Source organism: Balaenoptera borealis, assembly GCF_965194805.1.
Source record: "Balaenoptera borealis genome assembly, chromosome: 1".
NCBI classification, from domain to species: Eukaryota; Metazoa; Chordata; class Mammalia; order Artiodactyla; family Balaenopteridae; genus Balaenoptera; species Balaenoptera borealis.
In genome coordinates this window covers 2,323,004-2,349,232 of record NC_138860.1, presented here as the reverse complement: position 1 = coordinate 2,349,232, position 26,229 = coordinate 2,323,004, and the positions used below count along the sequence as shown (strand labels likewise).

Sequence of the window (26,229 nt, the reverse complement as noted above, 5' to 3'; positions counted from 1 at the left end):
TATATGTCTGTTTTTGTGCCAGTACCGTACTGTTTTGATGACAGTATAGTATAGTCTGAAGTCAAGGATCGTGACACCTCCAGTTTTGTTCTCTTTTCTCACACTTGCTTTGGCTGGAGTCCATTTCTTATCAATATTTCTCTTTCCTGGGTATAGACTAAAGGGAAGGATGTGAGGGCTTAGAAAAGAGAGTGTATTTCCTTTTCCTTAAGCCAATTTTATGATTAAAAGGATTTAGATTTTTTTTTTTTTTTTTTTGTCTGGATGATAAAGCTACTTCAGAAAAACACTTAAAACTGACTGGAAAAGAGATGGTGGAAAATCTTGGATAATAATCTGGAAGGAAATAGAATATGGTATTTATCTCCATTTTTTTCTTACAGTGTTTTATTTTTATTGAGATACAATTGACATATTGTATTAGTTTTAGGTGTACAGCATAATGATATATGTTTATATTGCAGTAGGTTCAGTTTTATCCCTACTATTAAGACTTTTGTTGTTTCTGTTTGGGAGATGAGGGTGGAGAGGGAGTACTGATCTTCCACACAAAAAACGGCTTTATCTGCTAAAGCTTTTTTCTTTTTCCTTCTTTTTTTTTTTTTAAACTCTATAACAAGTCATTTTTTTAGAAAGAGTGAATCACAGAGTTCAGCTTATTTTTGTATGCTGGAGCCAAAATGAAATTCCTCAGATAAAGTTCTAAATAGGGAAAAATTGTTTACTACTTTACAGTTATCCATCCAGCCAACAGAGAGGGTGCTTTTTGTACAGAATCAGCTCCACAAAGTCAGGGCCATGTTGATCACGTTGTGTTCCCAGCTCTTGGCCCAGAGAAGACGCTGCCTCAGTGAAGGAAGAAGAGATGTTAGTGAATATTTAAATTAAGAATTAAATCTACTTTGAAAGAGAAGTCATTCAGAATTACAACTGAGAGAGTGGTAGAGATGTGGTTTTTGTTTTTGTTTGCCTACAGATTTGAGTAGCGTGAGCTGTAATTACTCATGACACGACACGCATGTTTACTGAGCTTCCAGATGAGGTCTTCTGGGGGAGGGAGGCCCTGAGAATCTAATTAAGTGATGACATTGTTGGCTTTCTGCTTTACCATTTTAATACAGTAAGTGCCTGTCTGCTTTCAGATAATCAGCTGAGGATCATGTGTTGACTTCTCTCTCCACCTCTGCTTTCTGTATCCAGCTGTGCTGTTTAAAACTTCACAATTCATATTTATATATCAAATCACCAGGATGTACATTTTAAATGTCTTAACAATTTTATGTCAGCCATACCTCAGTAAAGCTGAAATTTTTTAAAAATTCACATTAATTAATTCTGTTTATAACACAGAATTAATTAATGCATTTTTACCAGTTTGTTTTCATGAAGTGAAGTATGCTTGAGATATAATCAGGTCTATTAATACCAAGGATGTATTTTAGAAACTAAATCCAGTTACAGTAGATTTTAGGTTGTTGCTCAGATTCTTTCATTGTATAGTTACGTGGTATTTCTCTAGAAATATTTTAATTATAAAGTAACTTCAGAGTTTTATTGCATTTGGCCAGAGCCATATTTTGGTAAGAGCAGATTAAATCCAAGGAGTCGTTGACTCCTAGCTTCTGCCTAGTTGCTTAGCCCAAGACGGTAAATGAAGCCAATGAGAGTCTCTGCTTCAGAAATCTGAACAAACCATGGAAGGAATTTGCTTGTTAGCAGATAGAGAAACTAAACAGAGTCCTGAGGAGGGAGAGTTAGGTCTGGGAAGGCATGGCAGACGGCGGAGTTAGGGGCAGGGAGAGCGCCTGGAAAGGGTCCCAACCATCTTTCCATATTGATGAATATAGACCCATGCCATCATTTTTGAAGACTGTACAATACTCTGTGGTGTGAAAAGACCATAATTTATTTGCCCAGTTCCTTGATGGATGTTTAGAACCTCCCTGCACTGAAAGATTTGTAAGCGTAACAATGACATGATCAGAGTTCCATGTTTAAAACATAGAAATAATGAGACTGTGTAACTAAGACTGAGCAGACTGAGTGCCTATTGCAGCGACCTTTATTGAGATAGGGAAAAAGGGAGAGGAGGAATCGGCAGTGCCGGAAATGGCCATGCTGCAGTGAATAGAGGCTTCACTTTGGGATGGGTTAGGTTTAAGATGCCTTCAGGACATCCAGGAAGAGATGCCCGTTGAGGTGTGTGCTGAAAATAGAGATTTGGGAATCACCTGAGTAGTCCTGGATAGTTGAAGCCATGGGATTGAGATGACCGGGGAGGGCATGTTTTAGATTAAAGAGAGAAGGTTAGGGACGGAATTGTTAGAAACAACAAATATTTAAGTAATGCACAGAAGACACTGTGGAGAACAGACAAGGGTGTAGGATGAAGAACTGAACATTTCTTGATAGTATCAAGAGTCGTCTTGTTCTGACGACATCTATTTTTCTTAATGATTTTTATCCTCATTTTGCTCGGTAATTAGTTTTTGGTCTTGTATCCCAGACAGGGAAAATATTTTAACCTGTCTGTTTAATATGTAGAACATCATGATATATTAAGAATGATCTCATAGATTTTTCTAAAGTAGTTTTGAAAAAAAAAAATGTAAGTTTCCTTTAAAAAAATGATGAGGCATATAGTTTCAGAAATGCTTTGGGTATTTTGACATTTTATTAATTGCAGTATGGTGCACTGGTACCACTTGTTTATAATCAGCTTTTCCTTCCCATCTTTGGCAGAATTTATGCCACACCGCTAGTTTCCATGTAGCTCTAAGAACGTTACTGAAGAAAGCCTGAAAATACAAGGAAAGCTGATTTTTTTTCTATCTTTCCTTTGTTAAACAGCATTGTTATTGATAAATAATAGCATTATTTCTTGAATTTTTTAATGATCTAAATTAGAATTTAGATTTGAATAATGTCAGTACTTAATGGGTCATTAAAAATTAATGTTTTAAAGGAGTTATGTTTGTTATGGTCTACCAAAACTATAGCGGTGGCATTTTATGTGGGCAGTAAGGTATTGTGTTACCAGCTCAGAGGGTTAACAAAAAAACTTGATAGTCTTTTGATCCCTTTACAGATTTCTTCACCTTAGAATGAACACAGGGGAGATTTGACAGTTTTATCGTAGGTAGGAGCGTTTCTTGAGAGTTATGTCACCAGATTAGTTTGGGGGTCTCGTGGCTGACAGCATGTGTTCTAAGTGCACTGGTTCCTGTACATATTTAAACTCCTTTCACGTAAGCACTCGTTTTCCTGCCAGTTACCTAGTGAGGTACCTCCCAGATCCACAGCTCTTTACCTCTGGCCAGTATCTATGTGTAGAGGCCGTGATGCCGGCCTCGGTGAAGTTTGGTGTCTTAGTTCTGCCACTGTGGCATGTTTGTCTCGGCACTGCTTGCCCACAGGCCTTCATCTGGAAGGAAATGGTGACCTCTACTCGGTGGGTTGGAGGAAAGGTGTTCCTACTTGTTACTTTGCTGTTTGAGTTTCTGCCATAGCTGTGTCCAAATCTTGTGAAATTTTGCCCACTGTTATTCAACTTTAACTTGTCTTTGTAGTTTCTAAAAACCTGGGTGGTAACCTTCCGTGTCACCAGGGAGAGACATCATGACCTTCCTTTTTCTCCTCCCCATGGACACTGCTTGGCAGACGAATCCTGACTGCATGGTGGGCAAATTAGGGAACAGCTACGATTGTGTCAGAACCTCGTGTGGTTCACTTTCTTTTTTTTCCTGGTAAAGCTAGTACTGTCAGGTGCATTTTTCATACATACCCAGCTGAAAGAAATTTGCTGACAAACTTCCTTTCGGGCAATTTTTTGAGTGTTAACTGGAGCTTTTACCGATGGTTATTTTTATATGATGAAGCATATTTCAGTGTATTTTATGCAGCTTGTTTTAGATTTTGAGATGTGAAGCACAGTTTTTGGCTCAGCATCCATACGCCTGGAAAACTTTCAAATCTGGAAAGCTATAAAACACAAACATACTTTGAAGTACACCATATGTGACTGGTTCAGCTATACTAGGAATGTCGTATTGGTTAGCAAATGAAAGAACATAGCTGTCATTTTACGTCGTTGGCATGAGGTGGCAGCAATTATGTTGAGTGGTGGTGGACGAGCCTGAGCTGCCATATATAAACGGTCACAAAAATAAGACTTGCCCAGGTCACTATGGTTAGGACGTTTGAAAAACACAGATGTCCTGTACTTAAATCTTGATGTGTTGGATATAATCATCTGCTTTCGTGGGTTTTCCGTAAAGCATCGCACGCTTTGTTGTCCCAGCGCTGGCTGTCTTTTCCTGCCTCCACTGTCTTTGGTGGCTCGTTGCAGCACCACTCTTAGTGGGCCAGGCACACTCCTAATTTCATTCCTTAAAGTATCGATCCATGTAGCATTTGTTTGGGGAAACATAAAAAGAGATGATTACGATGAAGTTTGAAGATTATCTTTAGGTAATAAATTATTCTGCAGGCTACTCCCATAGTCATACACTGACTGTCTAATGCCTGAAGTGATAAAACACTATAAATCATTGTGTCACATAACAACATCTAGAGTACTTTGATGTACTTTGATCTCATTTGATGCCTTGTGGGGTGAGAAATTAAGTATTATCCACATTTAACAGATGAAGAAGAGGACGCTCAATGAAGTCTGAGTGACTTTCAGGTCAGAGCTTTCTTTTTTTTTTTTTTTAATTTTTATTTTTTTATTTTTTTTTATTTTTGGCTGTGTTGGGTCTTCGTTTCTGTGCGAGGGCTTTCTCTAGTTGCGGCGAGTGGGGGCCGCTCCTCATCGCGGCGCGTAGGCCCCTCACCGTCGCGGCCCCTCTTGTTGCGGAGCACAGGCTCCAGACGCGCAGGCTCAGTAGTTGTGGCTCACGGGCCTAGTGGCTCCGCGGCATGTGGGGTCTTCCCAGACCAGGGCTCGAACCCGCGTCCCCCACATTGGCAGGCAGACCCTCAACCACTGCGCCACCAGGGAAGCCCCCAGAGCTTTCTTTTTAAAAATCAACTTTGTTGAGGCATAATTTAAATAAAGTGTACCTATTTAAAGTAAATAGTTTGAGTTTTGACAAATGTATACACTCATGTAAATACTACTCCAGTTAAAATATAAAATGTTTTTATTGACTCCCCAAATTCCTTTGTGCCTCTTTGCTGTCAGCTCCGTATCCGCATCCCATGCTAGATCTCCATCAATCTCCTTTCTGTCCCTGTAGGTGAGATTTGCCTGTTCTAGAATTTCATATAGATAAAAGCATAATGTATGAACTTTTTTAATTTATTTTTTTTAGAAATGTAGAATTTATTTATATTCACCGTAAAACGGTGTCACATTTTGTACCTGGTTACCAGAAGAGAAATAATACTTGGATGACACTATATTGCTATCAACATTGCTTATGCTGCAGAGTCGGGAAACACTTATTTTCCCCTTTAAAGAAAGTTAAAGCTCAGTTTCCAAAAGGTAGTTTTACCACTTATTTTCCTGTTCAAGAAACTGGGAAAATTCTGAAATAAAGGACGAAGGGGTGGAAGGGGAGGAACAGTGCTTCCTTCACTCCTTCCCCTGCTGAAGACACTCAGTGGGATTTGCAGTTGTTGTCAAAGGCTCCTATTTGAAATGTGTTTGGTTACAAGATCAAACAAATCAGCAGATGGGAGAGGCCTTAAGTATAGATCTTTAGCGTACAAACAAGGAAGACTAAAAACTTTATCACCTGTTGCTGGCTAACTTATTCACAAGTTGCCTACCTGTAAATGTGCACACACAGTAACATGGACTCATTTTCTTTGGTAAAGCTCACCAAATAGAAGGTCTCTTCTAACACGCTAGTAAAAAATATTTAATTTCCTTTCAACTTTCAGATCAAGTGGCCACAAATCTGTCCTTTCTCCTAAATACTGTCCTCCATTTTTCTTTTCAACCTTGTAGTAGAACAAAACCATAACAGTAACTCGAGTGATGTGAAATCCATGTTTAAGTGATGGAAGGGAATGGGAGGAGAGGGTGTGAGAGAGCTAATCATGAACACACTTCGGGGTATTTTCTTGAGAATTACTCTATCAACGAGTTCCAAACACAACTGAGTTCCACAGATGTTTTAGAAGTCCTTTTTCCGGTACAAATATTTCATTCAGTTCACAATGACACAGTCGTTTTACAAAAGGCAGAATATGTTCAAACTCAGTAAACTACTTACAGTTCATGAGGCTAATGCTGTAACAACAACAGAAGCCAAAAAGGGCACCGTGGATTCTGCCTCTGGCATAAAGAGGTAGAGACAGTCCTCCTGTAGAAAAGATTAACAATAAAAAAACAAAAACGGTAAAACAAAACAGTGCACCCCCACCCCCCCAAAAAAAGCAAAAAAAAAACTCCACCACACTTCATTTCCAAGGACTAGTTCTGGAAAGCCTGGGTGGCGTTCAGTCTGCTTCCGTGTTGAGATACCCATTGCCCACAGTTGTCTTGCTGTACTTCTTCTGTTGCTGTTCCTTAAAGACGTCCTTCACCTAGGCTGTCTTCAGCCCTCCATCCCAAGGAAGCTCAGTCAGCCCTCCTTGTACAGCAGTAGCAGACTTAACCCTATTAGCCAACTGGACTGCATCTTCTCCTTTCTCTCTGGTCATGGGGGGCACGTACCACACAGCACAGACAGTGGCCCAGCTGGTCATCACTCAAAGCAGGTAGCTCACCGTGTTGTATTTACTGCTGTTCCAAAATGCATCACCAAACTAAGGATTATACTTAATTGCAACTGGATGTATGGTTCCTCCAATTTTAAAGCTTCCCTTTTTAAATATCATGACTGAAGTATTGTTGATGCAGGTTCCTTCAGGAAAGATTAGTATGGGTAATTTTTTCTTAGCAGCAATATGTTCTTTTAGTCTGTTGGTAACCAGGTGTCAGTCCTTCATTTCTGAGCGTTCAGACCAGACACGTGGACAAGCCTTGACCATAGCTCTGAATAATTCCCATCCACCAGGCATGCACCTGGCCAACCGTAGCATAGCACCCATCCATTGTCAAGATAAAACATCTACAGGGAGGTGTGGTTGCCACACAAATGCCTCCCTTCTGGGGTCTGTACTGCGTGTTACGATAGCGAGTAGTACAGAGAGGGCACGAACGCAGATCTGGCAGTGGACCAGTTCACTCAGCCGGTTCTTGAGGCTGCTTTCTGACAGCTGTCCAACCAGGGTACTTCCTGTAAACCAACAGACTGATCCTAGTGAAAGCCAAGGTAACTCTCAGAGGCAGTAGGACACGGTAGCGCACTATGACGCCCAGCACCCCACCATGGTGAGCACCACGGACTGATGTCTGGAATTTTACATTTGTCCTTGTGAGGAGATTCCATGACACTGGCTCCTCTGAGGAGAACCGCTGGCTCACTTCATCTTCCATAATGGCCTCCAATCCCTTCTTGGAGAAATAAAACACGTCAGACAGCTCCAAGTCCCTTCCTCACAGACCGGACAGCCCATTTTCCGTGGGTGACTCATCTCTGGATAATACCAACGGAAGCTGAGTTTTTAAGAACTGACTCCTCTGAGGCTCCTTTTTCAATCTGTAATGTGGTCCACTCTCAAGTTTTCACCAGGATCTTCACGTTGAGCTCGGAGATGCCCAGAGACACCCCAGAGGCCGAAGCTCCGAGCGTCAGAGTAAGCCCAGTGTGAAGGCTCTTCCCGGCCAGCCCCACACCGTCCATGGTTCGGCGCACCCAGAAGGGGTCCACGGAGGAGGTCCGAGCGTGACAGCTGTCCCTGTGCCCGGCTCCCGGGAGTCAGTGCCGCCACCTCGTAGCACTTACCGCTGCAGGGAACAATGAACTTCTGAAACTGGATTCTTTCGCTCATATTTTGTTGATTCAGTCATGTTATTATGTGTCGTCTGTTCCTTTTTATTGCCTAGTATCTTTCCATTTTATGAAAACCACAATATTCATTCACCTATTGGCGTACATTGATGTTTACAGGGTTTGACCTATTATAAATAAAGTGGCTGTGAACATTTGTGTACACTTTTGTGAGGACATATATTTTCATTTCTCTTGGGTAGATACCTAGGAGTTGAAGTGATGGGCCATATGTAAGCACGTGTTTAACTTTTAAGTATCTGTCAAGCAGTTTCCCAAAGTGGCTGTATTTTTAATTTTGCCACCAGCAGTGTATGAGGATTCCAGTTGCTCCACATCCTTGTCAACACTTTTGGTGGTGGTGGTGTTGTTTTTTTTTTTTAAATCTCTCCAATGGTTTCTCTTAAAGCTTATTTATTTATTCATTGATTGATTGATTGACTGATTGCTGTGTTGGGTCTTCGTTTCTGTGCGAGGGCTTTCTCCAGTTGCGGCAAGCGGGGGCCACTCTTCATCGCGGTGCGCGGGCCTCTCACTATCGCAGCCTCTCTTGTTGCGGAGCACAGGCTCCAGACGCGCAGGCTCAGTAGTTGTGGCTCACGGGCCTAGTTGCTCCGCGGCATGTGGGATCTTCCCAGACCAGGGCTCGAACTCATGTGCCCTGCATTGGCAGGCAGATTCTCAACCACTGCGCCACCAGGGAAGCCCTGGTGTTGTTTTTTTAATTTTAGCCATTCTAATGTGAATCAGTATCTCTGAATGGTTTTAATTTCCGTTTTCTAGATGACTAATGTAGTTTAGTGTTTTTTATATGCTTATTGGTCATTCATACGTTGTCTTTTGTGTGTTAAATCTTTTTCTCATTTTCTTATTGGGCTTTTTATTTTCTTACTGTAAGAATTCTTTTATATTCTGACTACAAGTCCTTTGTCCATTATATGTATTACAAATATTTTCTTCTAGTCTGTGGTTTACCTTTTCATTTTCTTAATAATGTCTTTCCAGAAATTTTAAATTTTGATGAAGACCAATTTATAACTTTTCTCTTTTATAGTTAGTGCTTTTATGTCCTAAGAAGTCTTTGCCTATGTCATGGTTGTAAAAAAAAATAGGTTTAGGTGGGTGGTGAATGCTATAAATGCTGTAAATTATATTTACAGCTATAAATATTTTTTTGTTTCTTATGTCAATTTTGGTTATTTTGTGTCTTTTCAGGGACTTTGTTCATTTCATCTAAATTTGTCAAATTTACTAGCACTAGGTTGTTCATAATATTCCCTTATTATCCTTTTAATATCTGTAGAACCTGTAGTGATGCCCCCTTTTTCTTTTCTGATACTATTAATTTGTATAGAGGTTTATCAAGTCTGTTAATCTTTTCCAAGAACCAGCTTTCATTTCATTATTTTTTTTGCTTTTTTACTGTTTCATTAATTTCTGCTCTTAGTTTTATTATTTCCTTTCTTCTCCTTATTTTGATTTAATTTGCTCCTCTTTTTCTAGCTTTTTAACGATGGAATCATAGGTAATTGATTGAAAAGTATTCTTTTCTGTTATAAACACTGAAAGCCATAAGTTGCCCTCTAAGCTCTGCTTTAGCTGCAACCTGCAAATTTTGACATGGAGTGAAAAAGCAATGAATGTTGTTCATTACCATTCAGTTCAAAATATTTTCTGAATTCCCTTGTGATTTTTCTTTGCCTCATAGAAATTCAGATGATTTAATTTCCAAGTACCTAGATGTTTTCCAGATATCTTTTTTTTATTATTGATTTCTAATTTACATCTGTTGTGGTTAGAGAACGTACTTTGTATGATTTCATTCCTTTTAAATATGTTGAGACTGTTTTATGGCTCAGCATTTGAATCTGTCTTGGTGAGTGTTTATGTGTACTTGAAAAGAACTGTTCTTTGGTATCGTGTTCTGTAAACATCAGGTCGTTTTGCTTGATGCTTTTCAAGTCTTCCATACCCCTTCTGATTTTTTGTTCAGTTATTCTACTGATTCTTGAAAAAGAAGTATTAAAAACGTCAACTAATTGTGGATTTCTCTGTTTCTCTTTTTAATTTTTTTTTTTTTCATATATTAATACTTTGGCTTCTTTCAAGATTTCCCCTTTGACTGTGAGATGCCTATGTGCGTTTTTCTTTATACATATTCTGCAAAGGGTTCACTTAAATTTTTGGTTCTATGGGTCAAAATCTTTCATTAATAATGGAAAAATCTTGGGGTTTTTTTGGTTGTATGACCAGTTTATTTATTTATCTGTTTATCATAAAATATATAAAACATAGAACTTACCTTTTTTTTTTTTTTAAAGATTTATTTATTGATTGATTGATTGATTGCTATGTTGGGTCTTCGTTTCTGTGCGAGGGCTTTCTCTAGTTGTGGCAAGCGGGGGCCACTCTTCATCGCGGTGTGTGGGCCTCTCATTATCGCGGCCTCTGTTGTTGCGGGGCACACGCTCCAGACGCGCAGGCTCAGTAGTTGTGGCTCACGGGCCCAGTTGCTCCGCGGCATGTGGGATCTTCCCAGACCAGGGCTCAAACCCGTGTCCCCTGCATTAGCAGGCAGATTCTCAACCACTGCGCCACCAGGGAAGCCCCGAACTTACCATTTTAAAGAGTACAGTTCAGTGGCATTAAGTACAGTGTTGTGCAGTCATTGCCATTACTTAGCTCCAGAACTTTCCACAGCACACCTGAAAGCCTGTGCCCATCAGCACTTACTCCCGAACCTCCCCGCTCCATTGCCACAGCCCACAGCAACCATTAGTCTCCTTTCTGTCTCTGTGGATTTGTTCATTCTGGACATTTTATACAAATGGACTCATACAATATGTGGCCTTCTTTTGATTGGCTCCTTTACTTTGCATAATACTTTTAAGGTTCTTCTATGCACATAGCCATACTTCATTCCTTTTTATTGCCAACAAGCGTTCTATTGTAGGGATGGAACACATTCTATTTATCCATTCATAAATTGATGGACATTTAGGTTGTTTCTACTTTTTGGGTACTATGAACAATGCTGCTATGAATATTCATTTGCAAGTTTTTGTTGGAATACCTGTGTTCAGTTCTCTAGGGTGTGTCATGAGAGGACTGGCTCTTCCAGTCAGTGTTACACTGTGTGTTTCTTGCATGCTCATTCATTCGGCAGGCACTTCTCTGTTGATCACCTAATGTATATTAATACGGAGCTACACCATGGGGACACTTAGAGTCCAGCAGGAGGGACAGACAAGGAAGAGGCAACTGCTTCATGGTACCAGCTGCTGCTAGGTGCTGGCGAACCTCCCAGAGAGGCACCTAAGCCTAATCTAGTCAGAGGTGGGGAGTAGTGATCAGGGAAACCTTTCTGGGTGATACCACGTTTAGTCCAAGACCTAAAGAAATGAGTAGAAATTAGCTTAGATTTTTTTCTCATGAGTTAAAAATAGTCAACTGAAGATTATATACAAAAACACAAAAACTAAGATGTGCATTTTATTCACTGCCCGACAAGTACTTGTGAAATCTTTGAGGCTTGGCGTTTTTCTGTATACGTGTGCAGGTGCACACGTGCGTGCGCTCGTCTGTTTCGGGCTGAGCACGCTTGGTAGGAAGTGGGTAACCCTGCGTGTGCGGGTATCTCTGAGCCCACCGCCTCCTGTCACCACTTGGAGAGCCTGACATGCCACTGGGAGCTGGAGCGGGCTGTTACATTTCTAGACTTTTTCCTGTGCTCTGCATCGAAGACGTGTTCTGGGGCAGCTACCACCTATAGTTATTATTTCTTTAAACACCTCCACAGACATTTACCTTTCGTATAAGCTAGTTAGGTTAAGAATTCAGTTAATACTGACCAAAAATAAACTGCTTCTTACTGTAACTGTGCCATTACAACCTTCTTTTTAAGAGTGCAAACTTTAGTTAGAGCTTTAAACATTCATAAGAAAGGTAAGTTAAACTGGGAAAGTTCAACCACCTATGATGCTGACTAATTTAGTACTTCAGTGTAATCTATTTAGCAGGCCCCTAAAAGTGTAAGTGAGATCGTTTCTGTTGGATGTTCCATGTGTAGCTCAAGCTGATGTGTTTACATTTATAAAAGTGTTAACAGTCATAATCTCAAGTAATCAGTGTCTTAAGCGCTTTATTGGAACGCTACTCAGCAATAAAAAGGAACAACCGATTGATAAATATAGCAGCTTGTATGAATCTTCATAGAATATGCCAAGTAAAAAATGCCAATCCCCAAAGTTTCATAGTGTATGATCACATCTATGTAACATTCTTGAAAGGACAAAATTATAAAAACAGAGAACAGATCAGTGTTGCCAGGGTCTAAGGAGAGGGAGGGGCAGGAGGGAAGTAGATGTGGCTATAAGAGGCCAACAGGAGGGACCCTTGTGACGGACACGTTCTGTAGTTTAGTTGTGTCAATGCAGTGTCCTGGGTGTGACATTACGCTGTGCTTTTTACAAGATGTTACCATTGGGGGAGACCAAGTAAAGGGTACGTGGCATCTCTGTGTTACTTCTTACAATTGCATGTGAACCTATAATTATTTCAAAATAAAAAGCTTGATTTAAAAAAAGTTCATGAAGGATGGATGTTTAAGATTGAAAGGAAATGCTACAGTTTGGAGCAGAAATGGTTTGTGCCCTTTGGCAAACGCATCTCTGCTGATGAGGCAGAGTGGTGGTGATGGAGCCCTTTGTCGCTAGAGCAGGACAGGCTCAAGTGGCAGCAAATAGCTGTCTGCCTTTGGACTGGTTCTGAAGCTCTCTGCGGTCCAATTTCTCGTCTCTGTAAGGAACGACACTGTTGTCTACCTTCCACAGTTGTGAGGATGAATTAGAGTAGGCCGGGGAAGCGTCTAATGTAGTACTCGACCTGTGATAAGAGGTCAGTAAATTTTAGCAATTGTGATCGGTTTCTATTGCCCTATTTCTCTTCCTAGGTCTTTTTTAAACTGAATATTAGTATATGAATTAATTCAAAATAATATATTTAAGTATGTATTGTTATAAAAATGGTTACTTAATGTGTGGTAAAGCAAAATAGTAACTAAAAGAAATAAAATTTATTTTCACTTTAGATCCTAAAATTTCTTAGGAGTGGCATTGTTTCTGGAAGGAGTGCTGCAGAGAAGCCTGCCTCATCTGGATGGCACTGATGCCAGGACAGTTTTCTGACCGAAAACCACTTGTGACCTCTTGCTCTGGGTACTGACGAATCATTTAGGGGGCTTATGTGTAACCTCAGTTGAAGGCATTTTATTCTTTAAGCTTTTTTCTTGATTTTATATATATTTTCTTTTTGGCTTACTGAAACCTCCTCAGGTTCTGTATCTAATTGTAGCAACAGGACTGGCAAGTATTGCTTATATTAGAACTTCATTAAGGCCGTACATTCTCCTGTACCCATCTCATGACTTGTTTAATGGACAGATACACATTTGGAATGCATTCCTTGTGAGGTATGGTTTGGGAGGAAAGCCACCAACAATCACCTAGAAGTTAAAAAGGTAACAGAAGCAGCTTATTCTGTGCCTGTGTCAGCAGCTCCTGTTTTAGCTAGACGGCATTTAGCGCTTGCTCGGTAAACGTAATTTTGTGGGATACGAATATCAATACAAGATTCAGAGTAAAATCTTTTGACATGAGTGCTATGACGTGAAGAGGTGATGTGTTATGCTCTTCATTAAATCTCATCATGTCCCGCTATTGGTGATTCTGAGTTTGACCACTTTTCCCTTTGTAATCAGGGGGGCATCATGTGGAGTGATACTTTGACGTTTATTGCACATTGTGTTTCCCAGTGACGCTTCACCTAGCGGTTTTAGCATCTCTGGGTGACCTGTGCCTGAATGAATTACTGCAGCGGTGGTTGCAATATGGTGATTTAAAAATTCTGTCATTCCTTTTATATCTCTTACCTGGCATTGTTCTGTGAAGAAAAGCTTTCTCATCCTCCTTTCCCCTTTAGTGATTATCACTGTGGACTCACGGATTCATTTTGGTTTTGATTACTTGTGTTATAATTCATTATTGTTGTTAATCTTTTTTGTACTCACGTGGGCCCATATTTGGCCAATGGGAGCCCCCTCCCCCAGGCTGGCTCCTGTATCCTTTTAACAGCTCCCCATCAGTCTTTGAATACTTTTTTCTTTCTGACACAACTAGCTATTCCAGGCTCACTTGGTGCTTTTCCTGTCTCTGACTTGGAATCAGCCATTCTCTAAAGAGCCTTGGGTTTATTTTAATGTGGAGATGTTATTTAGAAACCAGGATCTGGGCACAGTTATATTTATTGTGTTATTGCTTCCAGGCCCTTTCTTCAAGATAGGGCTAGGAGAAATATACACGTAGGATCATGAGCTCTTAGGGCAACCTCCAATCCGAAACTGACACCACGGCCTCCTTTCCTGTTTCAGTCTTCAGAGGGGCATCTGCCCAGGGCCCTTCCTTCCCCGAGGGCAGCCCCGGCCGAGTGCACTCTTGGCTGGGGACGGCTGCACTGCTTCCCGGGTCCACCTCTGCTGGCTGAGACCCACATCCATCTGTGTCATCGTGTCACCATCCACCAGCCAGCCTCTAATTAGAAAGCAGGCGGCATCTCCACACTTGCTCCTGTGCAGTTTTCCCTGTGTACCGGGGCAGCTTCCAGCCAGGTGGAAGCCGGGCTCTCCAGGTTACCTCCTGGTCACAGAGGTGCAGATCTTTCGAGTGGTCTACCCCAACCCTGTTCTTGACGTAAACCGTGTTATTGTTAGGGCACGAAATGCCCGTACTACTGTTGTCATCCCGCTTTGCAGTTGAGGGTAGCGAAGCATGAAGAACTTGAGGGCTTCGCCCGGGATTACGTAGCAGGTGCAGAGTCAAGGTTGAACGCAGGCGCTCTGCTTGCTCTTCACCTGTGCTCCTGGACCGTAGGTTCACGCAGAGAAGCAGTGGAAGAGGAGACCCTGGAAGGGTGGTGGGCCCCGGGAAGCCCCTGACGGCGTTGGGTTGTGGAGTGATGTCACTGTCAGTCTGTTGCGATGAGGGCCTTTGGGGGCAGGATTCCTGTTAGGATGCTATTCTGGGGCCTCTCTGACGTTTGGGGCCAGGAAATTTGTGATTTTTGATGATGAGCCAGATTTAGGACCACTGCTGTAAACTATTTCCTGTGTTTACCGTATTTATTTGCTACTAATGTGCAGTTCCTGTCTGTGTCCACCCGGTGCAGCCTCAGTTAAACATCCTTAACTTGCCATTTGAGGTTAAATATAGCCCGGAGGAAGTGATGGAACTGCTCGGGAGACATCATTTCTTTCATTGGTCTGGGACTTGCATTTTTTTTTTTTTTTAATTTTTATTTATTTATTTATGGCTGTGTTGGGTCTTCGTTTCTGTGCGAGGGCTTTCTCTAGTTGCGGCGAGCGGGGGCCACTCTTCATCACGGTGCGCAGGCCTCTCACTGTCGCGGCCTCTCTTGTTGCGGAGCACAGGCTCCAGACGCGCAGGCTCAGCAGTTGTGGCTCACGGGCCCAGTTGGCCCGCGGCATGTGGGATCCTCCCAGACCAGGGCTCGAACCCGTGTCCCCTGCATTGGCAGGCAGATTCTCAACCACTGCGCCACCAGGGAAGCCCCTGGGACTTGCATTTTGATAGACATTTGGGCTGCACTGTTTCTTGCATGTATTCCTTTTGTAATAAAGCTTGATATCAGTTTGGTTCAACATTATCTTGGAAACAGTTCTCCTCTGGGTGTGTGATTATCAGATTCACTAAATGCAAATGACAGAATGTAAGCCAGATGCTCGTGCCGCCCTTATGGACACAGATTAAAGAGAACTCTCGACTGCTTTATTGTGTGTCGTACCGTATTTTTTCAATGTAGGCAGAGTTAAATGGCAGCTAAATAAGTATCACTGTGCTAATAGTTCCATGCTAGTAATCGTACTTTTTAACTCTCTCTTTACCCCATTCACATGTCTAACCAGATGCGTCCAAATAAAATCGATGTGTCACTTTCGTGTGGTCACAAGCAAATGTCATTCATGTTAAGCGTTTGAATCTCATGGACATCACCTCCCTCGCCAGGGCGCCCAGTTCCGCCCTTGCGTCTGGTGTAGCAGAACAATGGTGGCCCGCTTTGGTCCTGACTGTGTTTACTACAGGTTGGATACAGCGTCGCTATGACTGGAACAGCTGTGCCTGGATCCTCCTGTAGGTTACAGCTGAACTCGTTGCTGTTTCAGTGATAGTCTGCCTCTGGTTTTTTTTTTTCGCCGCCTCTCATGGCACGTGGGATCTCAGTTCCCCGACCAGGGATCGAAGCCATGCTCCCTGCAGTGGAAGCGTGGAGTCTTAACCGCTGGACCACGAGGGAAGTCCTGCCTTTGTTTTTAAGGCCAGTGCTTTTTGCTCCTTGGACCAGCCTACTTTTTTTTTTTTTTTTTTTTTTAACATTTGTAGCAAGTATTACTATCGAACTCCACTCATTGGGCCAGAGACCCTTGTGATGTTAGCGAAAAATTTGCCCCTCATGTAGCACACTACCTACACTTGTGAGACCAGCCTACTTTTGATAGCCTGAATTTTTGATATGCTAAGATTTTCTTATCATATAAGGGGACCAACATTATGATTGGAAATAAATTGTTTTTCTGGAAAATTTCTATTCTCATACCAACTATAGAAATCTATCGCTAAGATTCTAGCTACTAAAATAATTAACAGTATCTAAGAAAGATCATAAATAATAATCTTTTAAAGTAAACTATATATACCTTTTATCCAGATTAGTTGGAGCCTTAAGAAAGTGAACATAAAAAAAAAAAAGAAAGTGAACATAAATATCTGTGGGAGGAAAATAGAATTAACTTAGCATATTTATTTATTTTTCTTTTTGTCATCAATTCATATATAGACATTTCCTGCTTAACATTATGTAGAAAACAAACTTATGGTAGTAAGCAAATGTTAATTTATTTTTTAATAATATCTAAAATACTTCACTGTCCAGAAAAATGTGTCCCTTCACCTTGAAGTCCTTTTAAAGGTACTTTGCAAACACATGGATATAGCTAACTGCCTAACTTAGACCTAAACAGTCATTTTTGAGGTGTTTACACTGGAAAAGGGTCAGCAGAGCATCATAAATCAATCTAATCTTTTGAGTGGGGTAACAACTTGAGGTATAATTGGCACACCATGCAGTTCATGCATTCGAAGCGTACAGTGCAATGGTTTTGGTGTATTCAGAGTTGTGTAAGCATTGCCACAATCCATTTTAGAAAACACTGTTTACCAGGTTCACACATGTTGTGGCCTATGTCAGTCTTTGTTCCGTTTTATTGCCGAATTATATTCCATTCAGAATATCATGGCTAGGGGACTTCCCTGGTGGCGCAGTGGTTAAGAATCCGCCTGCCAATGCAGGGGACACGGGTTCGAGCCCTGGTCCGGGAAGATCCCATGTGCCGCGGAGCAACTAAGCCCGTGTGCCACAACTACCGAGTCTGCACTCTAGAGCCCGTGAGCCACAACTACTGAGCCCATGTGCCACAACTACTGAAGCCCGCACGCCTAGAGCCTGTGCTCCACAACAAGAGAAGCCACTGCAATGAGAAGCCAGTGCACCGCAACAAAGAGTAGCCCCTGCTCAGTGCAGCTAGAGAAAGCCTGCGCACAGCAATGAAGACCCAGTGCAGCCAAAAAATAAATAAATAAATTTATTTTAAAAAAAAATATCATGGCTATATCATTTTTGCTTATCCAGTCATCAGTTGATGGACGTTTGGGTTGTTTCCACCTTTTTGGCTATTAGAAATAATGCTACTCTGAATATTTGTGTACAGATTTTGTGTGGACACGTTTTCATTTTCTCTTGGGTATAATAAACCTAAAAGCAGAGCTGCTGGGGCAGACTCTTTGAGAAACTGCCAGACTCTTGCACAGTGGCTGCACTATTTAACATTCCCACCAGCAGGGCACAAGGGCTCCCATTTCTCCACATCCTCGCCAATGGTTGTTATTATCTGACTTTTTAATTATGGCCTTCCTGGTGGGAAGTGGTATCTCAGTAGGGCTTTAAGTGCTGTTTTCCTTGTATCTCCATGTAAATGAAGGATAAATGAAAATTATGGTGAACTTGTTTATATAAATAAATGATGTGTAAAATATTTTCTGAATCGGAATTAACTTTGACAAACTATAGTGTGATGTGTATATGCTGTTGTGTGCCATTTTAGCAGAATAATTCCAATTCTTCATGTTCATGGCGGTCTGTTAAGTCTGTTCCCTCCCGTGTCCTTCTAGGAGGGCTTGGACATAGTTGGTGCACTGGCCACTGCGCCACAGGCCTGAGTTCAGTTTAGGAAATATTTTCTTAGTCCTTCATCTGATAAAAGAATAAAAAAGCCGTGAAATAGTAGAACTTGGATGTTATTAATCTGTGAGGCTCATTAATAAATAGCCTTCTTACCTACGACACTTCAATGCTCTTCTTTATTTAAAAGCCTTAACCTTCATTTCTGATACCTAAATGTAAATCATTTTTGTCTAGACTCCACTGGTCGGAGATAACAAAACTGTAACCCGTAACCCAGATGTAGACGCTAATAGCGGCCTCAGTGGGTTCCCGGGCCTCCTGGTCCTTGCCTTTTTCACTAAAACGCAGGAAACCTTCCTGCGTTTCCTTCCTAACTAGCCTTTCTGCTGCTGCTCCTGGACGGCGGGCTCTGTGCTGCCACTGCGGTGCCCAGCCCTGGGGTCTGCAGGCCGCTGGTGGGCCGTGTGAGCTCTGCGCCAGGCTTCAGGTCACACCCCGGCTCGCCTCCTGGCTCTGTAACCTCGGACAGGTGGCTCCGATCCCTCCTCTGTAAAACAGGTTTAATAACAGTGCATCTCACGGGAAACATCGCATGGGGCGTAACGCTCAGTGCTAGCTGCCGTTATCATTATTCTGACCTTGATGTTTTAGGTAAAAAACTAAATGCGTGTATTTTATTCAGAGACATAAATCATTCCAAATCGATTGATTGTAGCCTACAGCTTATTTTTCACTGTCGATGCTTTCTAGATTCATTATGTACATAGTTTCTGTTATACGTAATTTTTAAATTTACTTCTACCTCATATTATAAAGTTAAGGGGTAAAAAAAATAATAAAATTGAAGGTTCTTAGTTTAAAAGTGGGTGAATATCTTGTGGAAATATCTGTAAACACAGTAGTGGAATATTTTTAAATGTGTTTTTAAATTTAGGAAGTGAAGTAATCAGTGAGATGAGCTTTGTTCTGAAAATGTATTACTAATTATACTTAGTGTTTACTATCCTAATTTTTGAAGTAAACTATAGATTTTATATGTATTTTTTGCATATTATAACAAGGTCATTTCTAAGTAAGTTTTATTTTTATTCATTCCTTTTCCCTTCCTGTTTTATATATATATTATATATATATATATATATTTTCAAGATGTATATGTACATACACTTATGTCTGCCCATTTATATGTATATATTTATTTTGAGCATTGTTATAGTATGGCATTGTTTTTTCTACACAATATTGTATTGTGCACGTTTTCCCCTATTGTGAAATAGCTTAGGATGGCATAAATTGCTCATTGTGCTTGTAACATTGCTTCCTTTCTTGTTATATACAATTCTGTAATGGTCAGTTTCATTCATACAGCTCCTTTTTCTCTCTTAAATTGTATCTGTAGAATAAATTGCCAAGAGAAAGAGTCTTAGTGAAGAGGAGGTGAATGGTTTTACAGCTCTTGAGATGTTTTCCCACATTTTTGTTCAAAAGAGTTATGCTTTGTAATGCTGTAAATACTGATTACTCAGACTTTCCCCTCAAAACCTTGTCCTGGGAACAAAGATGAGAAAGACAGGACCCCGCTCCCTAGGGCCTGAGTGAATAGACAGGACACAGAAATCACCTGAGTGAAAGGGCGCGCTGCAGTTGATACCGTGTCCACTCTGAGTCTGAAGAAGGAATTGGGGTCTCTGGACAGTAGCCGCCTGAAAAAGAGGGAGAATGTGAAAACATGACTTGAGGTTCAAATAATTATGCTTATTTTTCTTTCTTGCATATGATGTCTATTTATCATTTCCAGAACATATTTCTTGCCTAACTATTGATATGTGACTTAGCTTCTGCCAACTGCACGATACAGTAGAAGGAGCACATAGGTTTGGACAAACTATTTAATTTTTGGAGCTTCAGCTTCCTCCCATTAAAAACGTAAATGATGCTTCCTTCAGAGCTTTAAGGGTTATAACAAATGTATATTATCTCCAGCCTTACTTCAGAAAAGATTTGAAATGGAAGAGCTGGTATGTTAATAAAGCCCTCAGCACAGCACCTGGAGTCACCATTGGTTTTCTGATCGCCATTATCAGGCATTCTGCTTCAGACAGAGCACCTGCCTTCCTGTAAACACTGCTCAGTTTCCAGTACGCCGGTCCACCACCTCCAAGTCAGGACCCACTTCCTCAGCCTCCAGAGTCAAGCTAGCTCTTCCCTCTTTACAGTGAGCAGTAGACCAGCCCCTTTCCTTCCTTTAGCCCTTGCTCGCTGTCAGGTACTGTGAGGTGTAGGGAAGGCAAAGGTGCTCAGACAGCGCCCTTGCCCTTGGGGTCTCACCGTCTTACCAGGGGGCTGGTGCCTGTCCTGCAGCAGGACAGTCCGTGGTCCTCAGCTGGCTGCTCATGAGCCTCTCCCGGGGAGCTTCTTGCAGACACTGTTTCCCCTGCCCTGCTTCAGATAGTTAAGTCAGAATTCAGTGCACGTGCCCCTAAACCTCTTGTGGTCACCATTTCACAATATCTGTATGTCCAGTCTTAAACTTACACGGTGTGGTATTTCAGTTACATCGCAATAAAACTGAAAGAAAAAAAGAATTTCATGCAAGTATAAATAGTATACTCACTCTGTAGGAAGAAATGATCCATTTTGATGGGAAAGGGGATCGGAAAGAGGGTGACAGGCAGACCGACAACAGGACTTAGTCTGCAATGTGAGGAGGCGACAGCAGGAGAGGGCATGGGAGCCTGAAGCCTGGCCACAGGTTGGGGGAACAGCAGACACTCTTCCGAGGCTGTTCTAAATGGAATGTAGATTCGGGGAAGGAAATGCAGGTTGTAAAACTGGATTGATAGGGAGGGGCCTCAGACTTTATTATATAGAAGATGAGGTAGACTTTACGGGAGCATGATAGGATGACGTCTCTGATTTGGAAAAATAACTAGTCCCTAGATGATAACATCTTCAAAAATAAATTCTACGTGGATTTAAAGTATCAATAATAGAAAAAGTAGAGGATACTATTTCTATATACTTGGGGGTGTGCGGGGAGCCTTTTGTAAACTTGGGAGAAATTCCAGAGTCGTAAAGGAGAACGTTAAGATTCACAGATTTTACCGAGTAAATACTTAGAACTTCTCTGCAGCATAATACATTCCAAATAAAGTTGAAAGTCCAAAGACAGGCTAGGAAAAAGTATTTGCTACCTGAATGGTGCAGAGCTAATGTACCTAATAAATAATGAGCCCTTACAAGTCAAGAAATAAAGAAAGAAAGGTGAATATACCTAAGAGAAAAATAGGCCAAAGATATGAGCAGGCAGTTTTCCAAGGAAAAAATACAAATAATTGCCAAACATACAAAAGATGCCCATCCTCAATCAGAGAAATGCAAAGTCTGAACAAGAGTGGGGTTTGTAACCTTCAGACTGATACAGATGATAAAAAGTAAATGATGTCTACTGTTGGCAAACGGTGTGGGGAAACAAGCACCCTGGCTAACATTCTTTGGGGATATGAAAGTAGCTGCAGCCTTTCTAGAGAGCAGATAAGTGATTATTCATCAAAACTTAGCATGCAGTTGCTCTCGGGCCCAGTAGTCCCACGGTGGAGAATCGTCCCTGGAGAAACACAAGGTTGTAGCGTTGTTTGGGAAGCCAAAGAATAGGAAGCAGTGTAAATTCTTACCAAAATTACATTTTTGGTAAGAATACGTACCAAACCATAAACACTGCTTGGGAAATAGGAGGGGGAGAGGGTACTTTCGACTTTAGATGCTTTGTAATGTTAGGAAATGTTAAGAAACCCGCCCTCCCCCCATATAACTGTTTCTGTTTGAAACCACCCCTCCCAAAAAACAGCAACAAAGGAAAGACTAAGTCCCGTGCTGGATGAAGAGGATGAGGAAGAAGTTGGAGCCAGGAAAATCAGAATTTTTGCTTTGTTCAGGGGTGAGACATGGTGGTGTCTGAATGGGAGCGGAGGCCACCAGACCAGGAGGGTGGCCTTGAGAAACAGCTTACAAGTAGCATGTGTACATTTCTACCCTGTGGTGTACATTTCTATCATGTGGTGTACATTTCTACCATGTAGAGGAGAGGAGTGAGGAGGGCACTTACTCAGAGACTGCTCTGAAGTTGGAAGCTGTATTGCCGAGCCAACGGTAGCGACATCTTCAAAGGCAGGAGAAGCAGGAAAAGGAGCATCCTTTGAGTAGAAGATAATGAGTGTCTTGAGCATAGATCCCCAGTAAGCATCTGAGTGATACATTAGTTGGGTTCCGTTAGCTCACCTCTGGCCTGTACCATTTATGCTTTCTTACCAAGGCTTGTCTTCCGTAGCCTTTAGTTCTGCTCCTGTTTGTTGGGAAATATTGTTAACATGTAAACGTATATAAGCAGCCGTTTCTAACGGTTGTTCTCGGTTTGTGTTTCCAGAGTGCTCACCTGGCCATGATGGACACCCTCATGATGGCTTACACCGTGGAGATGGTCAGCGTGGAGAAGGTGGCCGCGTGTGCTCAACAGTACTCGGCTTTCTTCCAAGCCACAGATCTGCCCTATGACATTGAGGATGCCGTCATGTACTGGATAAATAAGGTAGGGATATGCTCCCTCGGGTAAAAAAAAGTCTCAGAACCAGAAAACATCATCCGTCCCCACTCTGCTCCACACTGAATGTTTGTGTCCCCCTGCCCCCCAGTTCATATGTTGAAGTCGTAAGCCCCAATGTGGTGGTGTTAGGAGGTGGTTAGGTCGTGAGGGCCTGGCCCTCAGGCGTGGGACCTGTGTCTTTATAAAGAGACCCCAGAGAGCTCCCTCGCCCCTTCTGCCGTGTGACAAAGCAGGCTCACCAGACACAGTCTGCTGGCGCCTTGATCTCGGACTTCCCAGCCTCCAGAACTCTGAGAAATACATTTCTGTTGCTTACAGACCACCCAGCCGGTGGTATTTTTGTTGTAGCAGCCTGAATGGACTAAGACAGATTCCATTACTCTTTTTGTTTTAAATCAAAGTGAAAACTAAAGTTGTGCGATCTTACTTGAAATTTCCCATTCCCTTTAGACTGGAGAATGATGGAAATAGATTTTATGTATTCCACAATATCTGTAGTTACGTTTAATGATTAATCTAGTTCATATCAGATGATTACAAAATTCAGAGCCCTCCAAGTAGGGAACTATACGCTGTGAGTGCTCAGTAAGTATTTTTTGCATCCAGGAATGAAATAAGTTTCTCATTTCCAACTAGATGATTTTTAGGTTTGCTTGACTGACTTGCATAAGACTATATAGATTGTAGATTCCTCCTCTTGGAAATTTTTATAGAACTGTGATTAGTTATTTGTGCTCTGAAGATGCTTAAATTGTCAATTTATCGCTCCCTTTACCAACTTGAACAGTTAATTCCTCTTGATTCTCTTTCGTTTACAACTGTAACCCCAGAGAAAATTAAACCTTATCTGTGAGCAAGACCTGAACGGATTTAAAAGAAGTTACATCTTCAGGTGTCCTCCCGTGAATGCTTGCGTGGCTGGCGCTTGTAACAAGAAGCCAAGTGTGAAGACTCCTGCATCCGCCATCGTGGTCCGTAATATCAGCGTCAGTGTCAAAGGCCCGTGTGGCACTCTGCCCTCCACTCGTTAGCTGTAGGGGTCACGGTCCTATCCTGGGCCCACTCATCGTCAGAAACCGCGTGGCCTTCACGACCCACCGCAGACCTCCCGTTCTTGATTAATTCTTTTCCCTCCCTCTCACACTGCCACTATTAAAATTGTTCACCTTTATCGTGAGTTCCAAACCACCGAGCCCTTTAATTCTCCCGGTCTCACTTGACTTCACGTTTCTCCTTTCTGAACTTAGAGTCTTGCCTGGAAGGTCAGTTCCGCATCCTTCTCCTTCCCTTGTGCGCGTTTGATAAAACCCCAGCTGGGCCCAGTTACCGCCTTATCCCATAGGTGCACCTATGAGGTTAACACTGCTGGAGGAGTTCACGCGGGGAGGCAAGTGTGCATTCCTGAGCACCAGCTTCAGACGGACACGCCGTGCTCATTGCCAGCCCGACAGGCGTGTCCCCGCGCAGGTCCCTTTCCCGCACTTCAGCATGACCGCCCGTCCTCCTCTGCTCCTCGGACCTTCCCCAGCCCTTCCCCCATCGCCGTCAGCTGCGGACGTCACGAGTGCTCGTCTCGTAGCGTAGAGATGGGCAGCCGTCCGGCGGGAAGTCCCTCCTCTTGCTGCCGAATCTGGAGACCTTTCCTCATAAGCATCATTGTCTTTCTTTGCTGCTCTCACAGTGGAGAGTGTCCCCTTCCTGTCAAAGGCCAGTCCACCTTACTTACTGCTCTAGAACTCCTCTCTCTTCCCTTCTTCATGGCCACTGGTCCTCAGCTTCAGTTTTTCTCATGCTTTAATGTGTATAAGAATCTCCTGGGAGCTTGTAGGTCTGGGCTGGGGTGGAGAGTCTGCGTTTCTGAGAAGCTCCGCTCAATGCTCCCAGCGCCGGTCTGTGGGCCACACTCACGCTACTCCGTCGCCCGACTCCCTCCCTGTCGGATCATCCTCGTGAGAATAAGACTGCTCTGGTGTCTCCCAGCCTGGTAAACAAAGCTTCCCCGTCCAAATCGGACCCTGTTTCTCTGTACACAGAACCGCTCCATCCCCTCCCCCACTCCCACCCTGAAGTCGCTGCTGAGGTCACTGTAGGCTCCCATTTGGACAAATCCAGTGACTGCTTTTCCGTCCGCATCTCGAACTCACATGTGAGCCTTGTGAAGCCTCAGCGGACTGCCCGGCGTCTTCCACGCCCGAGCGCCACACCACCTCCCTGCCGAGCTGCCAGCTCTTGTCCCCTGCCTGGGCTCCGGGGCCCTTTCCTGCCAGCACAGTGCGGGCCAGCCAAGGATCTGTGGCAGCTTCTGTGGGGATGGGGGTCTCCTCCGTTCACGAGTCCTTCCAGGCTGCCCCTCCTCCTTGGTACCCAGCCACGCCGATGACTGCCCCCTTTGTTCCTCAAGCCCCCGAGGCTGCAGCTTCCTGCTTGAGCCCAGCGGCTCAGCCTCGTGCGGCTTGAGGGCAGAGCCGTGCAGACGGACTGCACCCGGCGTGCGCCTCCTTCAGCGGCCGACCCTCCCGGCCCTGCTGTCTCGTCCAGGGCTCTCCTCAGTGTCCCTGGGAAGCTCCGGGTGACACCTGCCGCTCCAGCAGGACCAGAACCGGGACCCCCAGAATGTTGCTTTTCAGGCCACTCGGATCATGTTGAGTTCACATTTTACACTGAAAATGTCAAGTGTACCAGTACCGACAAAGTACCATCCAGCCCGACCCCTGTGTACACCTCCGTCCTAGGTCAGGACCACTGTTCCTCTTCTTCCCTCCCTCCCTTCATCCCAGCTGTGGGGCTCACCTCTGGGCCTTTGGACGCGATGTTTCCCGTTCCTGGGCGGCCCATCGCCCAGCTTTTTGCGGCTCAGCGCCTCTGCGCTATCATTTCTCAGCTGGGATGGCGCTTTCTCCTCACAGCCTGTCTAAAGTAGGCACCTGGCAAGTCTTATCTTCTACTGTGATGCTCTGTTTCCTTTATAGCACTTTTCAGAGTTTAATCATTTAAACAAACTAGAATAATCGATATGAGAACGAGTCCTGTGCCCATCTTTCTTTTTTTAGTGCTAGTGCCTGGACCGGTGCAGTGTTTGGCAAAGCAATGGTGTTCAGTACCTCGAAGAGGGAGTTTCAGCCACAGAATCAGGCTCGGCACCGTAGAGCGTCGGGAGGCTACGGAAAGATAAGGAGATCACCTAATTAGGAACGTCCAGCACCTTTAGGCAGCCATGTCCGCCCTCTTCAGTTTTCAGATCAGGATTGGAACCAGTTGATCGAACCTGCACCTCAGAGTAGCTCAGAGTAGCTTTTTCTCGCTTGTTCCACCAGCCCCGGCGTCGGCGTCTATTCTCCGGTTGTGACATCACCCTCCGCTCTCCACTGGAGTATGTACTGCTTCTTCTGGCTCTTATTTTGGCTCATCCTGACCTAGTTGCCTTTTCTTCTG

The 26,229-nt window shown here is 43.0% G+C and overlaps 1 protein-coding gene and 1 pseudogene across 10 annotated transcripts in view; one reads left to right on the top strand and one right to left on the bottom strand.

Annotated features, from left to right (window-relative positions):
- Window positions 1-26,229, top strand: part of CAMSAP2 (calmodulin regulated spectrin associated protein family member 2) — a 103,602-nt gene that overhangs the window by 32,412 nt on the left and 44,961 nt on the right. For 8 of the 9 annotated variants that reach the window (XM_082394065.1, XM_082394064.1, XM_082394061.1 and 5 more), the window contains exon 3: window positions 22,621-22,782. In XM_082394065.1, coding sequence (XP_082250191.1) covers window positions 22,621-22,782 — 162 coding nt within the window. Of the gene's footprint in view, window positions 1-18,841; window positions 19,937-22,620; window positions 22,783-26,229 lie in introns of those variants that run through there. The other variant, XM_082394069.1, reaches the window with a different exon arrangement.
- LOC309630172 (glycerol-3-phosphate acyltransferase 3 pseudogene) lies at window positions 1,436-15,858 on the bottom strand (annotated as a pseudogene). Its single transcript, XR_014249471.1, has 2 exons — window positions 10,505-15,858; window positions 1,436-10,188 (listed from the first exon to the last, which is right to left on the bottom strand). The product of XR_014249471.1 is annotated as a glycerol-3-phosphate acyltransferase 3 pseudogene (transcript).